We start from the raw sequence: 16,652 nt of genomic DNA on the forward strand, positions 1-16,652 counted from the left end.
CAACATTAGTTATGTATATTTACACAAAATAATTGCCTACATTTTTTGGTATTGGAAAAAAGCGGAGGTAATCACCTCCAGTATAACTTGACTCAATGTTCGATGTTAATAGCTAGTACAAAGTTAATTGCCTACATTATGGATGGAAATCCGGCGTTGTAGCGTACCACATTTTTATACGTGATGTAGGCAATTACCATGAAAGTAGATTTTTGTACCTCATAATCATATCAACGGTTGTTATAATGTTGAAATGAAGGTAACAACCTCTGATATAATTATGTTACGGCTAGAGGGAATTTTGATATAATTTTTGTTATTTTAACAACTAACCAGCCAATTTTATAACACATTTTGTTACATTATTTTTCTGAAATAAATAACTCCCCTTGTTATAATTTTGTTGTGCATTCTTGATCGGGTATAGGTACATATTATATGGGGACGTACCTATGTGGCCTATGTGGCGATCTTGTGTTAGCGTTTCACGCTGTGAATATTAGACATAGAGTAATGTACTCTTAGACAAATTGGTAGAGGGAACATAGCGCCAAAAGTCCACCATACAACATATTCAGAATTCCGTCGCAGGAATGAGTTATTGGCTACCTCCGAAAAAAGTCATTAAAAATGCCTTCATATGACATAAAAAAAGCTCGAATATGTTTTTAATAAAAAAAATGGATGAGCTCAACAGATTGAATAACAGTTTAATTATTTAGTTCAGAGCAGATATTGTAGAATACTATTGTCCCAGAAGTAAAATAAACATTCTTCAATACTTGGAAATTTTCGCAGAGTTTTGGTTATCTTTTATCTTTATTATTATTATCTTTATTATCTTTATACCATTACTTACCAAACCACTTGCTGATCACTTACCTACACATATACCATCATTTTGAATTGCTTTCGGCAAACATGCGAGGTAGTGAATTACCATTATCCTCCTCAGAAGTTCTACCTCAAACGGAGGTACTTTTAATAACAAGTAGGGGTTGTTTACAGCAGACTTTTATCACTGGGGCTTTACCAAATTCATTACGCTTCGAGTTTCATATGCTTAATTGCTCCTTAACAATGACAATCTGTAAAAACCATTTAAGGGGTGCTTCTAAAATCCAATGTTTCTTTTTCTATTAATTTATTGCTGCTTGATCAGTAATAAAAAGGAATGCAAAAAAGAATTTATCTTAATGTTTGAATCTACCTCTGCGAAGGTAGATTTCTACTCTAGCCAAGGTAGATTTTTTTCATGAAGCTGATGTCGATTCCTTTTCTCATTCTGATCTAAGATCTTCTCAATTTTCCGGGAAATGAAGAAAATAAAGTACTCGAATCAAATCTTATTGCTTCTAAATTTATTACTGATTAAAGTTTCTCATAACTTTATAAAAGAAAATCTTTCCCATCACACCATCAATCTCTAAGATTTATCCCACAGGACGTCATCCTCCAGCAGGCAAGTGTCGGTCGCCCCCGGCACATCCGGCTGGTCCTTCTCGTAATTCACCAGCGCCCTCTCGCCCGAGCTGTGCGACCTGATGTGCGACCAGTAGGACGCCTTGTGCACCATTGCGGCGCACTTGGGACACCGCTTGGTCGGATTGTCGATCATGATGGCCATCTTCTGCTGCGGTGATGGCGTTTTGGCACTGGTAGTCTTCTTCTTGGAATGGTAGGACCGTTCGTGCGCCTCCAAGTGTTGCGCCTGTGGAAACGCTCGATCGCACTTGGTGCAGCGATATTCCTGCTCGGTCGACGAAGGACGGCGGACGAAGGTCACAGGGAGCGGCTCGATGGTCGGCTTCGGTTTGTCCGGTTCTTCGTTGTCAGAACTTAGCAGAACTACGGAGGAGTTGTCCAGCTCATCGTCGGAAACGATTTCGCCCGGTTCCAGATCGATGAAGCGGGTGGACAATCCGTCCGATTCACGGAGCGGAGTGGTCGGTATTCCTTCGTAGATAACGTCCGATGGCGAAAGAGGGGTACCTTCAGCGTCGGGTTGTTTGAGATCTTGGGTTTGATCGCCGTCTTGCTCCATTAGAAGGAGCATTGCTTCGGAAAAATTCGGATAGCTTTCGACCGGAGGGAGTGGTTCTGCCGGTGGTTCAGCTGATTTATTCATTTGAAACTCCACCGTATCGTTGGAATTTTCATCGTCCGCTTCGATGTTGGGTGCGTTTAATTGCGGGGACCCAATATCCATATCTGTTACCAACTCAGAAACGTTGTGAACGCCATCTTGTACTGTGAATGACTGCAAAGCTCCCTCTGTTCCATAAAATTGACGCGCTATGGCATCCATCGTGATCTGATCAGCATGATCAACGTTCAGTAACGGCACAGGCTCCTCTGCATAACTCCAATCTTCTTCTACGACTTCCTGCTTTATTTCTTCCGGAGCAATCACCTCATATACTGGTTCCGACTTTGTCTCTTCAACTGCTTGTACTCCAACTTCAACTCCTTCCCATTCTTTTCTTTTCCAACGAAATTCTTCGAACTTAACCGGTTCGAAGTACTGCATCAACGGAACTCCGGAGTCGGCGAACGTCTTCAACAGCATCTCCGCCTTCACACACTGGTTCTTGAACAGGTGGAACTTCTCCAGCAACCACTCACAGCCGTCGCAGATTCGTTGCGGTAGTCCATCCTGAGCACGAACTTCCAGCGTTAGTGCGAATGCGATTTTCGACATCACCTTCGTGTCGCTTCCAATGTCCGTAATTCCACCGCCATCGGTCGGACAAATGCGCAAACAAAATCGACAAATGCGACGCGATTCCAGATCGGCTAATCGTAATGAAGCGGCGTTCATGGTTCCAGGCTGGTTGGCAGTACGGATTCGAATAGTCGGAGTCAGCGCTACCCCTTGCCGGTAAAGCACTTCAAGTGTGATGCGAGGACGGTAGAAACGGAACAAACAGAACTTATGGAGTGTGTGCGATCACGCAGGTCCCTTTATGCTCCTCTGGTATATTTATTGTTTTTTATGGCCTGTCAAACGCAGGCAGGCAGACCGGACCCGGGCAGGACGCCAATGAATCGAATGTTTTGTCTTCTGGATGGGAAAGTGAAAACAGTGATGATTGCATTGAGCCGTTTAATGGCTTTCGGTTCTTGTTAGCAGTGGCGGGCGACACATGAGCAACACATGGCCAAAAGGAGGCAAACGTAGCACAGTGTTATCTGAGGAACAAAAACGTGATCGAAAATGTTTTATATCTGCATCGTTGAATGAATGTTTCGGGTTGATTATATCTGTTGGAAATGTTTATTCTTTTGAAATGTTATTAATTCCGTTTGATTATATCACGTTTACATTAAATTCATTATGTTTCTTTCTAAATAATATTACATGAAATATGTAATGATAATTTTCAAATTTACTGAGCGGCAGAGGTGCCCAATTTTGTAGAGAACCAGTGTTGTCCTACACTCAGGGCAAAAAATTCTGCTCTTTGATTATACTCCATCTAAACGATTTTATAGTCTGAAAGCGCGCTGAAAATACACTGGAGTGTTTTCACTGGAGTGTATTTTGAGCGCGCGCGCTCCTGTGGCTCTGGAGTGCATTTTTTTGACAGTTTGCCATGACATTTAGAAAATCCAAATATCCTTCTATTAGTTGAACTTACTTAGTTGAGATTATAAAATCGTTTAGATGGAGTAAAATCAAAGAGCAGAATTTTTTGCCTTGAGTGTAGGACAACACTGTAGGGAACGAAAAAAAAATATGTGCAAACGTTAAGTATATAAGTAATATATATATTATATATATAATAATAAGTTGTTTTTGTTTCGCCGCCTTGTATTTGAAATTTTTTATTCATTTTGTCCGCTGGGCAGTTATTTCATACTTTAAATTTGTTACTGTTTCTAGGTACGGACCAGGTGGACATAGTCATGAGTAGTAATCCTCACGTATAGAGATTTTTGCCTTAGATTGAAATCAAGGACTATACTCACCTTGAAAAATTGCTTACGTAAAAAGTGTACGACCCCATACCACATAAGAGAAGTGTAACTCCGAAGAAGAACCGAAGCAAAAAGTTTGCTCCGCTCTACTTCTCGCCAAAGTTATATAGGGGGAATGACGGCTTTGGCAGGTTTTGTTCTATTATTGGCAGGGGGTTTTTTATGTCTGACTATGCTCAAATTTGGCCTAAACATTCGTTGCATATAAAAGAACATAGTGGCCAAATTTCATAAAATTTGGTCGACAAAAACCCCCTGCCAATAATAAAACAAAACCTGCCAAAGCCGTCTTTCCCCCTAGCTGGTATAAGGAACAAGTAACACGACATTTTGAAAACAAAGGAGCCCTACACTGACAAATAAATTAACCCAACATTTGGGTTAAACATACTTACAGAAACTTGAGTTGTTTTTCCTTTCTTTCCTGCTTTTCTGCTGCTTCGCTTCGCTTTTATTTGATTTTTTCACTGGTTTTCAGTATTTGATTTGTTTTGTTCTTCCTTGGTAAAAATTTAATATTTATACCAAATGCACAATTTCCACACGATTTATTGTGGTTTATTCACGAACAGAAATCAGCCTAGTTTGAAACAACGAATTTTTTGTTACCTTATTTTATTACTTAGGGTCGTTTTCTTCACCTCCGCTTAACTCTTAAGCGATGCTTACCCATACGTTTAAACCTGGTTTAAGCACTAAGCGGTGGTGAAGAAATTGGCCCTTAGTAAAAAAAAAACTCACCCCTAGGCTAATATCGATTTTGTTAGGAATCACCAAGCTTAATTTTTTTTTGCAACGACAGTATTGCTTTCCTTGAACAAATTTCCCGTTTTTTGGCGCTGCTTTTGCAATGTTGCGATGTTATTGAGCCGAATTTTGCAAATATTGGTAATTTGTATAACTTGAAGTAGTTTTTTTTTTCTTTGATTATGGAAAACGCTTCTAATAATAAATAAGGTACAGTGGGGCAAGTGGGTAAAGGAAATCGTATATTTCATATTCATCAAGTCATAAAAGTTGAAGATAATATTGAAATTGATCATATCATATATATAATAGCCCTGTTTGTCTGTCCGGTGACTAGCCAACCAGACGCAGCACGCGGGAAAATTCTCACAAAAAATAAAATATTTGACACTTCAATTCTTTTTTACTATCAGATGCAGAAAACAAAACCAGTGACAACCTTAGACAACCAGACACATCATTTGATGAAAAAAAATCAATAGAAGTTGAAAAATTTGATTTTTTTTAAATGCAGAAAAGAATCTATCACCCTTAAAAATTGAAAAAAAAAAACGCTTGCCACAGGCGCTATTGCGTCCACAAATAAACTAGTTTATGACATAACGAATCTATCCAATCTTTATATGCCTGCGAACAAGATCTTTGAAAAATATTTTTAGGATACAAAATATTTGGAAAACAAAAAAATCGGTTTCAATTTTTCACTTGCCCCACATGTGGGGTAAGTGAAAAAATGATTTTAAAAGAGGATTTTTCAATATAAGAACACATTTTCTGTTCATGTATTTCATGCAAATGATAATTATACTGAATAGAGCATAACTGTGATCTGTTATGGTGCTTTTTGACACTTTATGAGAGTCAAAGGGCACTAGAGTGCCTCCATTAAATGATTTTTATATTTTTATGTTTTCTTTACTTGAATTTTTTGAGATCTAATATCTCATCTCCAATTGTATCTTATACTACTTTCTATTTCAGGTTTATAGTAAGATAAAGAACCTTGGCGATAATGCAGAGAAATTATCTTTGAAATATTCATCAAACCTGAAATCATATTGTGTTTCATTAACAATCCACTTATGATTTCAGTAGAAGAGGCTACATTATCAAATAAATAAATTTTATAAGTTTCAACTAAATAAATCATATTTGCTGATATATTTGCAATAGTAGTGATTCTTGTATTTAAGCTATATAAATAACATTTTTTCACGAATTATTTATCTAACATGGATTATTTAAAACACTGACACGCTTGGCACTTTGGGTTCCTGATTTAGTAATACCACGTATCACTGTAATAACCAAAAGCCTTCGAATGAGTTCGAATTGGTATCTTTTGTTTATATATACGCTTAATAGAATTATTTGTGTTTGGAAAAATAGAGAAATGCATTCAGTGTCGGAAAATTTTCACTTGCCCCACCAATGGTAAAAAACAGGCAATGAAATAAAATATTTTTTTCAAAATTTATGATGTTTATATCAATATTTTTGTGGCTGGAATTCAAAACGACAAAGAAAATCAACTTATCAATGCACTAATTGAATGTGTTATGGAAACCAACATAAAAAAATATTTGTATTTATTGACACGCAAAACAACTTGTGCAAAAGATAAACTTGAAAGGTTAATAAACTTTTACTCTCGCATGTTGAAATGGTTCATTATTTCATGTTTCGCTTATTCAACGCATTGATTTGAATGGCCTTGTATGATTGTGAAGTGAAATTGAATAATTCTGTGCTTCATCAGTGAAATACTTGCGTTTTTTCACTTACCCCATTTACCCACTAACCCCACTGTACCTTATTTACTTTACATTTGTGACTTTGGCTTAGTAAACCCCAGATTGTATAAGCCGGAAATAAATTATCTAAATGTTCGGCTTCAATCTGTCCAGGGATTTTTCGAATGTTTAGGACGATTCTTTATGCTGGAAAATTAAATTGCATTTGTAGCTTTTACGTAATAAAATAATGAAAAAATATCCAATTCAATTATCGCGTTTGCGCTGATGATTTTCCCATAGGACAAAAGAAAACCCCCCAAATGTATCTAGTTTAAGCGGACGGACTTCCAGACGACCATAAATATACTGAATATGAAATAAATAAATTGTTGTTTCAAACCCCATTCGGGATTTGAGCGCACATGTTTTTTTTTTAAACAAACATTGAACGACAGAATAAGCTTTCGTTTATCAGAGAAGGGAACTAATTTCGGAGAAAAAGGCTAGCATTTTAAGAAGTCAAAAAAAAAAACAATGTGCAGTTTGTAACTGATGCATTTCCGATTTTATATCTTTGACAGTTGTAAAATCTGTAAATCGAGGAAAAAGTATAACCACTGTAGGAAATGTAATCAACTTGTCCCGAGTGAGTCGCTCTATTTTAACGTGCCATTGCATCAACAACCACAGGTAAATTTATAAATGTTTCTATTAGACGAGTTTTGAGGAATAAAGACAGAAATACGAGATAAATAGAGATAGGGCTAGAGAGTTTTCCTACCTAAAAACTATAAATTTGGATGAGTTGTAACGTTTCGATCTCTTTTCCTAAAAACGCGACTAGACCGCAAGATTGTTCGCGGCAATAATTACAAGTTCCGAGTAATAAAGTTAAGTTTTAATGTTCCGAGAATAAAAGGTGTTAATTTGTATCGATGTGTGCGAAAGAAAAAGGTTCCCTTCAGCTATCCGGGAAACAGTGACCTATCAATAAATTACAGTCCGCTTATCATCGTATCGAACAACCACAAATGTAACATTACTGAAGATTCCCTTAGTGCATAAAAATAATTTCATATTCAGCGTTCCACGATCGCCATAATGGCTGCTGCTATAAAGTATTCTGACAGTAACTGTTTCCTACGCTTGTCATAAGACGAGTTTGTACAATCCCATTGAAATTCCACCACTTAATTGTATCTTGACAGATACGTATTTCGACCTCAACAGTAAGGCCGTCTTCAGTGTCTCGTACTTGACTCGACTTGTTTCCTACGATTTTTTACGCTTATAGTTGCTCAGTAAGAGATATTTAATGTTGGACAAAAATTAATATTACTACTGCATCTTGCCTCAGTTCGGGAAAATAATCTTCGTTTCAACAGGAACAAGTTTTTTTTATTGTAAAAAGCGAAGCCAATCTCCAGCACTCCGTGACATTCTTTGGCACTAATACTAAAATTCCCCCTAAACAAATAGAAAAATCCATTAAAAAAATATCATAATAAGGAAATCAGCATACAGTCAAACCTCCATGAGTCGATGTTCTTAGACTCGATATTGACTCATAAAGGAAATTATTCCATTTAAGGTCACTCCTGACGGAATCCAACTTTAAAAGTGCTCGCGTTTTCGGGAGCACACCACTCGATACGGAAGCAACGCACAAATGTCATTTTTATTATTTCACGCATGCTGCGACGCAGCAAAGCTAAATCAACAAAAATGACAGTTGTGCGCCGCCTCTGAATCGAGTGGCGTTCCCCCGAAAACGCGAGCACTTTGGAACTTGGATTCCGTCAGGAGTGATGCTCCACAAAACAAAAATAAATAAGCCTCTTCAAAAGCAAAAATTTTAATTAACAAAAAAAAAATCATAAAGAAATCACATGTTCAACGAGAAAAAACTAATTTTTCATAAATAAATCAATATTAGCAATAAACAATTGCAAAACTTTCGACAAAATAAATATTTTTTTCCACAAAGTTCGAGATTTCCACAAGTTTCATTACCCCAAAATATGACCCCATAATCGGACATGATTTAGGGGTGCCTAAAATTTATCAAAGTTTTGAAATTTTTTCCCAAGGAAAAGTCAAAAACCGAATTTTTGTTTATGATGCCAAATGACGTAAAAATGCATGAAACGTCGATGTCTGACGTCAATTAAAAAAAAAAATTGAAAATAAATCGATTTTTTCTCTTAGAACATTTATGCTGCGTCCCATGAATTCAAAACACAGTGTGTAAAGATCAAGTTACAAAAAAAATCAAAATTTTGATAGCAAGATTTTGACCACCCCTAAATCATGTCCGATGGAGCTCAAATTCTGCATTTTAGGGCTAAGGAAATGTTTTCGTAACGTCCGATTTTTAAATTCGTTGAAGAGTAGAGCGCCGTAGCTGGCCGTCCGGAAGATGCTCCCATTCGAACCGTCCCTCGAGCACGACGACACACCACATGATTCTCGAATTCTAATCCCCGTCCATCCTTAAACATTGTAAACCTAACCTCGAGTCACCACGAGTACGTTGGCTTATTTCCTTTTCTCACAAATCTAATAATAAGATTATGTCTTAATAATTATTTTCGAGCGTCTTAAGGGAAAATGTTACACGGTTTTAAAAAAAATATCTTCCTTTTACTTCCACTAGTTTGTTTCGTGTCTACACAAATACGTATTTCGGGCCCGGGTGTCTTCTAAATGAGTTTGTGACCACTAAAGGTCTTTCGGGAACTTGTTTTAGGATGACTGTTCCGGTTGATATTCATCCTATGGTTTCAACTTTATGGACAACATATTTCCGAAACAATTCCAAGAATTTTGATACCCATATCTAAATGAATTTATGGTCACTATAGGCCTTCCGAGAAACTGTTCAAGAATGACCATTCCGGTTGATATCCATCCTATGGTCTCAACTACATGGAAAACATGTTTCCGTCTCGTTTACGCCAGCAAAATCAAATGGGGAATCGATTAGAACGAACTGCATTCGTTCGAAAGTTTTGTTCGTCCGCAAACAAGAATAGGGGTGAATATCTGTTTCCGAGGCTGTTCCTACTAATTGAAGAAAAGAGAAACGGTTCGTCGATTCATTTTCATGTATCATTCTACTGTATCCACATTACATCCCATACTGTTTCAACTGGAATCATGGTGTCTGAAACTTGATTATGCATATGTACAACATGTGATAGATTTAGTTCGGAAAAGGTATTGGAGGGTAACCGCCCCTTCGGTGGGGTTTGATCCCACGACCCCAGTTCGCATGACAGGTGCTTTCCCTACTAAGCTACGAAGGACCTCCGTCGTCCACCGCAGCTTAGCGGGTACTGATGAAACCAAATTCCCAGCACCAGGTACCAGCCGATCTCTCGCAATACATTTTCAGAACTAACTCTCTCAAATGTATTTTTGTACACATCATGTCAACCAAGTAGGATGAGTATTTAGTATTGTCCGGCTCCTACACACTTGCTTCATCAGCAACGGCGCTCAATGAAGTAGGGTTGTGTGAGGTTGTGCCAGTTTGGTCGTCAGATCCCAACACGACCACACAAGCGAAGAGAGAGAAGGACGGAGGTCCTTCGTAGCTTAGTAGGGAAAGCACCTGTCATGCGAACTGGGGTCGTGGGATCAAACCCCACCGAAGGGGCGGTTACCCTCCAATACCTTTTCCGAACTAAATCTATCACATGTTGTACATATGCATAATCAAGTTTCAGACATAGTAATTAATTTCCACTCCGGGTGGCTTAATACCCGGCATATAGGCAATTAACTTTGAATGTACTGATCTCGAGTAGCGATCGCTTGTGTGGTCGTGTTGGGATCTGACGACCAAACTGGCACAACCTCACACAACCCTACTTCATTGAGCGCCGTTGCTGATGAAGCAAGTGTGTAGGAGCCGGACAATACTAAATACTCATCCTACTTGGTTGACATGATGTGTACAAAAATACATTTGAGAGAGTTAGTTCTGAAAATGTATTGCGAGAGATCGGCTGGTACCTGGTGCTGGGAATTTGGTTTCATCAGTACCCGCTAAGCTGCGGTGGACGACGGAGGTCCTTCGTAGCTTAGTAGGGAAAGCACCTGTCATGCGAACTGGGGTCGTGGGATCAAACCCCACCGAAGGGGCGGTTACCCTCCAATACCTTTTCCGAACTAAATCTATCACATGTTGTACATATGCATAATCAAGTTTCAGACATAGTAATTAATTTCCACTCCGGGTGGCTTAATACCCGGCATATAGGCAATTAACTTTGAATGTACTGGAATCATGGATTGTAACTGAACTATATCACATAATGTGTGTCGAAAAAAATGTACTGGAAAATGCCCTTTTTTGTACATTAATTATACTTAACCGCCCATTACCCACGTGGTTGATTAGCTAAACACAATATAACATACTGTGTGAACCAAATATGAGCAATGTCGTTTTTTGAAATTCGATGACAATTTTTTTCCCATACATTCCATTGGCACCCTATTGATTACTTTGCGGAAAATTTTGAATTTTTTATGAAAAAAAAAATTGTGGAGAATTTTGTAATTGTTTATTGTTAATATTGATTTATTTATAGGAATTTTGTATATTTTTTCCGTGAAACATTTTAATTTCTTCATGGAAAATTAATCTTTTATAATTGCAAGTTTGGCTTTTAGAAGTGCTGATTTTTCGCTTAACTTTTCAAAAGAACCTAAGTAACATTTTTTTCTTGAATTAATTTGAGTACTGCAATCAAAAGCATTCATGTTGTTCTGTTGATTGCGCTATTCAAATTAATTCATGAAAAAATGTTACTTAGGTCCTTTTGAAAAGTTAAGCGAGATTTATTTTTATTTTTTGGTAAATTTTCCATTGTTTATGGAAATATTGCTTTATTTGTGGAAATTTCATAATTATTTATTGCTCATACCCTGATTTCTCCATGCGTAAATTTTTTTGTCAGTATATTTGGCGTTATTCTATTTTCGTCTTCAATATCTAAATCTTTGAAAATGGGCTCTCATAAAACATCACCGGAAGTTGTGAAACAGCTCCTAGATCTGAAAAAAGATAATTACGTTCTTTGGTGATATATTTTTTATTTATATTACGCTCAGCATAAACAGTTCGTATGCCAACGTTAAATAAATATTAAAATATTTACAACTATTATTTAAGAAAAATATAGTACCAGCATAAATTTTCTATTGCATGGCACTATAAATGGTAGTAATAGTAGGACTACAACCAAGGAATTCATGGCGTATGTTAAACTGAGCGCAAAATCATTCAGTTGAACAAATAAAAGTAGGTCGATTGAGAGTTACGGCAAGATTCTCTTCGAGATTAAATCTCGAAATTCGATTTTTCTATATATTTTAAATATTTTACAATAATTAAGACATTTTTTAGGTTGTTTGTCGGTTAAATCGAGTCAGACCCTACCATATATTACTCTCTGGGATACAGAAAGTTTATGCGAAAATAAATATTTTACATAGATACAAAATTAAACTAGAAACAATCAAATTTTGGGAATAAAATCACATTTTATACAAAAAAGGCATTGTATCTCAGAATCAAAAGCCTTTTCAAAGATGGTTTCTTCGCAAGAGTTGCTCATAATATTAAATTCTCAAACTTTGCAGAAGACATCATCATCCTATCATGCTCATATAAAAAGTTTTGTATTACCATATGAAGGCCTACTTATTGAGCAACAACTTTGTGGAAGACACCAAACTTCTATGAGGCAACCCTAAGGAGTTATTTATTAATGCCATGATTTCATGATATCCGACCACAGTGGGCCGTTCAAACTAGCCCATCCTAGAAATGATATTTTAACGTTTTTTGGGAAAACAGACAGCTTCGCCATATTTTCGTCTCAAAAGTAACATATTTATATATCCTTACAAAGCTCTTAAACAAATCTATGCGTAATTGCATCTACCCTTATTTCGCTAATGGACCAATCAATAAGCAAAAACTGCCGCTATGAAATGAGCAGATCGCGCCACCGTAGACATGTTCTGTCAAACACACATGAATAGTAATATGCTTATACACTGCCTATGATCGCATATTTGTAACAATCGACAAAAGTAGGCATGGGAGAAATGGAACGATGAAGTTTGTAATATGCATAAGTATGCAAATCTCAATGATTTTCTGAAAATTCCCAAAAATTGAACAAAAACTTTATCTAGTCGGAATCTTCGGTAGAAACATTTTCATTATTTGGTATTTGAATGCCATCTATTTTCGAAATTTTGTGTACACAGCGCATGGCGTACCCGCAATAAAGATTTCTAGTGTTACGGTTATGCGGTCACTTTGCGCAATGTTACAAAACAACTTGGTAGTTTTTTCGAGTTTTTTGGAACAAACTTTCTTATTTCACCTGGTTAGCTGGAAGAACTAGCAATTTGGAGATGATTCATGAGCTTATCTCAAAATTGACAAAAATGCAAATGTTACAAATATGCGATCATGGGCAGTACAGTGCCGCCGTTGTTTTGATGCCGTGAGTGCAAAATGAGTTACCTTGATTGATCCATTGATGATTTTCAAAGTTTCTATGGAATATTCCGTTTTTAATTCTAATCTAATTTAATCCAAGAGCAAAATGAGCAGCGATTCAAATTGTTCGCCCTGTCAATTCGAATATGAATATGAATCATTCATTTTCCCAGCAGCTCTTAAAGATTGATTTTTTTTATAATAGTTGACTTTCAGAAGCTTTAAAGTGTTATACCCCGCTCAGTTCAATTTAAATCACGAGATTCAAATATTTTTCAATTGTTTGTGTGTATGAATGCGTCATTTTGGCTGCGGATCAATCCACAGCGCCTTTCTTTACAGCAACATTATGATTTCATTTTGTTATAAATCTTTCAAACAGGAATAGAACACTGCTTGGGAAATCAGCGACCTTGTTCTTTTTTGCCTCATATTAAAACTAGAATAGTGTTCGAATGTGTGTTGTGTATTATACAACTCGCGCTTGAAAAGTTTTCTTTTAGCAAATTCAATGCAGAGCTATTCAGGAATAAATCATTTTCAATCTCGGAATTTGGACCTCATGAAACACTGTGCACCCAACGGGGTGGATAGCGAGAACAAACTTACGCTGCTTATGCTTGTGAACTGTTTACCTAGAACGAATCGTCGTCACTCACGAGGAGAAGGCTGGCTTCCAAAGTCTTCAAACAACAAATTGGCTTACCTGCAACAAAGAGAAGGAGAGAAAAGAGATTTTTATTATTCAATTGTAATGGTGAGACCGCGTAGGGTGCCTGAACGTTTTGTCACAGTTTGATAAGGATTCAACCAAATGTCTTAGAACTCACGTTGATTTTAGCAAATAGATGGCAAAAATGACTCGAAAAACAACAAAACTTCTTTTTACGAAGCACAATCATAAGGGCGACTGAAGAAAGCGCAACTCACCCTGAAGCCATCAGCCGAGCTCGCATGATCAGCACATTGTGTGCCTATACTCGGTGTCTAGTTGCCAATAACACAAACCGGCGTGCGACTTTCGCTGCTGCCCGGCGATGATGTCTGGAAGAGATGTCTTCTTTCTGATTCGACACGATAAATAAAACAAAATTGTAGCGCAATGTTGTTCGAATAGCATTCAGTTTATTATATTGATGGTCTGGATTTGGAAGCGAAGCAAGGACAACTAATAAACAACTCGATTGATTCGCAGTTGAACGACGACTGATAGAGCCATCCGGTGAATGGAATGCACTAACACACATCCGCAAGTGTTTGTAATCGGGTAGGGTGGATGTGCCAGTAATAGTTTGAAAGTAGGAGTAGGCATAGAATTGGGTTGTTTAACAAAGAACGAACTGAGTACAGTCGCAATTTGTTTGTTGAACCACAACTAATTTAAATGTTTTTTACTATAACACCGCGTGGATTCGGTTAATTGTAGTTTTGCAGCATTATTTCGATTAGATGCATTTTCTTGATGGCTATAGTGTTACTAAGCTCCGAAAGATTAAGGTACTAGTGTATAAGTATGGCTCAAACATTAGCCTAATATGATGTAGTTGAGCACATTTATCGAATCTGTGTTAAAAGATCGAAGGTAAAATGTTCCAAAGGACAAATGGTCAAAAGTAAAGTGCGGAAGACTGGGTTCGAACCATGGACGTCGGGGTTGGGAGGCCGGTATGTAGACCACACATCCATCGACGCTTGAATACTCGGGAAGGTTACTGCGTATAAGAAGCACTGTTGGTGGAATAATCAGTTGAAACTTCTTAACCCTTTATAAGGCAGTGGCAACTATATTGCCACCAACAAATAATATGTTTTTCTATTTATTAATAAGAGCTCTACTTATTATTTCACATGTAGTGACTTTATTTGCTTCCTAGTAACACCCCAGATGAATTTGAGCCATAAAAAAATTGAAATGTCAATTTGAGAACAGTTTTTTTACGAACAGATCGTAAGTTTCGAGTGGAAGAAGGATTTTCAGTTATAATTCGTTAAAAATACGACAAAGATATATTTTTTCCCGTTGGTATCAATTATTTTGAATCTCCTGTGTTCGATTACTACGTGATTAGCGTGAAAAAAGCTTTGCCTTTCTGTATATTTGGGTTTTGGATTTTTGACGAAAATTGTATTTTTTTTCCCAAGGGTCCCCCTTGGTAGAAAAAACGCGAAAAATTTTTTTCACTTATAATGCGTTTTCTGACTAGGACTCTTCACCAAAAAATGTAACGTACCTTGATTTGACTGGTTCTACGTAAAACCAAATTTTTAAAAATCTTTTTATATTTTTGTTGTTGCCTGTTTTCCCGCTTCGCGGGCAGTGGCAACTATATTGCCACCAATTTTTCAATGTTTCTGAACTGTTTAATGTATAACAAACATACATTTGAGTTTAATACCATGTCAACATTGTGTCCTATTGTTGTTTTTGTTAATTTATTGTTTAGATTCGTCTGCCTTATAAAGGGTTAAGGCGCTAGTTATGAATTTCGATAGTCCAGTTCGCTGAGTGAAGGTCAAAAGGTCGAAGGACAAAATGTCGATAGGGGAAAAGGTCGAAGTGTCAAAAATTCGAAAGAAAAGAAGATCGAAAAAATGACAAACGCTGAAGGAAACGAAAGTTGGAAAAAATAACTGCATCAAAAGGTCGGAAGGACACAAGATCAAAGAGACAAAGGGTCGACAAAACAAATAATCGAATATACACAGATTGGAGGTTTCATTCTATTAGTCATTACCCTTTGGCTTACAATTTAAATATTCAGTGTGGACGATTAAGGACTTTGGAAACACTGCTTGACTTGCACTACACAAATAGACAGGACTAGTCAATGTTCAACGGTTTTTTGAAGATGGCGGTAATTGTTATAAAAATTGTGATATTGAATGTTGCAATTGACTTCTGTTTTCCACAATGGTGCGGTTATACGATTTCTCTCTGCGGAGGAGGTATTCGTTTTTTTTTATTAGATGTACAGTTGGTTGATTCAAATGGTCTCTTGCTTCCTGGCTACGACTCCGAAAGGAAATATCTGAGCTGTGGGGAGTGCTATGTAATAGGCAACTCGGCGGCGATACTGGAACAGATGACTGAAGGAGACTGCTGCCGTATCTGTTCCGCCAGCCATGTTAGATCTCCTCGACAGTGTTGCATGTTTTGGTTCGTCCGGATTTGGACTTTTGTACCAGAGGATGCTTCGCTTCCATATTCTATTACCAACTTATACTTTCTGTAGTTGAATTTGTAGTTGCTGCGCTGCTGGATTGGCGATATGGATAGGTAGTTTGATGAAAGATGATGTCTTATACAATGGGCAGATCCTGCAAAGCGAAGCGAAATGTGATGGCAGCAGCTCTCCGGGGATATTTGCGCGAGACGAAGATGAACTTTGAACTCCAAAATCGCAAAAAAAAAATCTCAGAACTACGATATGGAAGTCAATAGATTGTATCGTTCTACTAACCAAAAACTCCAAACTAATAGCTTTGTAAATGCTGGTAACGTTTTTTTACATCGCGAATTTCGGATATCTGATCCAAAGGGTAATTCCGCTATAATTACTAAGTCAGTGAATTCCAAAATAAACTTCAAGATAACATATTTTTGCCTCCCAGCTTTGTAGAATACGATAGTTTTCCATATCTCTCAGACTTCGTTAGAA

The 16,652-nt window shown here is 37.2% G+C and overlaps 2 protein-coding genes across 5 annotated transcripts in view; both read right to left on the reverse strand.

Moving 5' to 3' along the window:
- Nucleotides 1-16,652, reverse strand: part of LOC134213637 (zinc finger protein ush) — a 279,132-nt gene that overhangs the window by 190,878 nt on the left and 71,602 nt on the right. The window lies entirely within an intron of this gene.
- On the reverse strand, nt 1,345-14,203 carry LOC134213638 (uncharacterized). Of its 4 annotated transcripts, none has more exons than XM_062692881.1 (3): nt 13,924-14,203; nt 13,629-13,699; nt 1,345-3,061 (listed from the first exon to the last, which is right to left on the reverse strand). In XM_062692881.1, the coding sequence occupies exon 3, from the start codon at nt 2,819-2,821 to the stop codon at nt 1,427-1,429; it is 1,395 nt and encodes a 464-aa protein (XP_062548865.1). In that variant the 5' UTR covers nt 2,822-3,061; nt 13,629-13,699; nt 13,924-14,203; the 3' UTR covers nt 1,345-1,426. The 4 variants fall into 4 exon arrangements, with proteins under 4 accessions (XP_062548865.1, XP_062548863.1, XP_062548864.1 ...); XM_062692879.1 differs by having other exon boundaries at nt 1,345-3,064; XM_062692880.1 differs by having other exon boundaries at nt 13,603-13,699.

The sequence above is a fragment of the Armigeres subalbatus genome, chromosome 2, assembly GCF_024139115.2.
Source record: "Armigeres subalbatus isolate Guangzhou_Male chromosome 2, GZ_Asu_2, whole genome shotgun sequence".
In the NCBI taxonomy this organism is placed as follows: Eukaryota; Metazoa; Arthropoda; class Insecta; order Diptera; family Culicidae; genus Armigeres; species Armigeres subalbatus.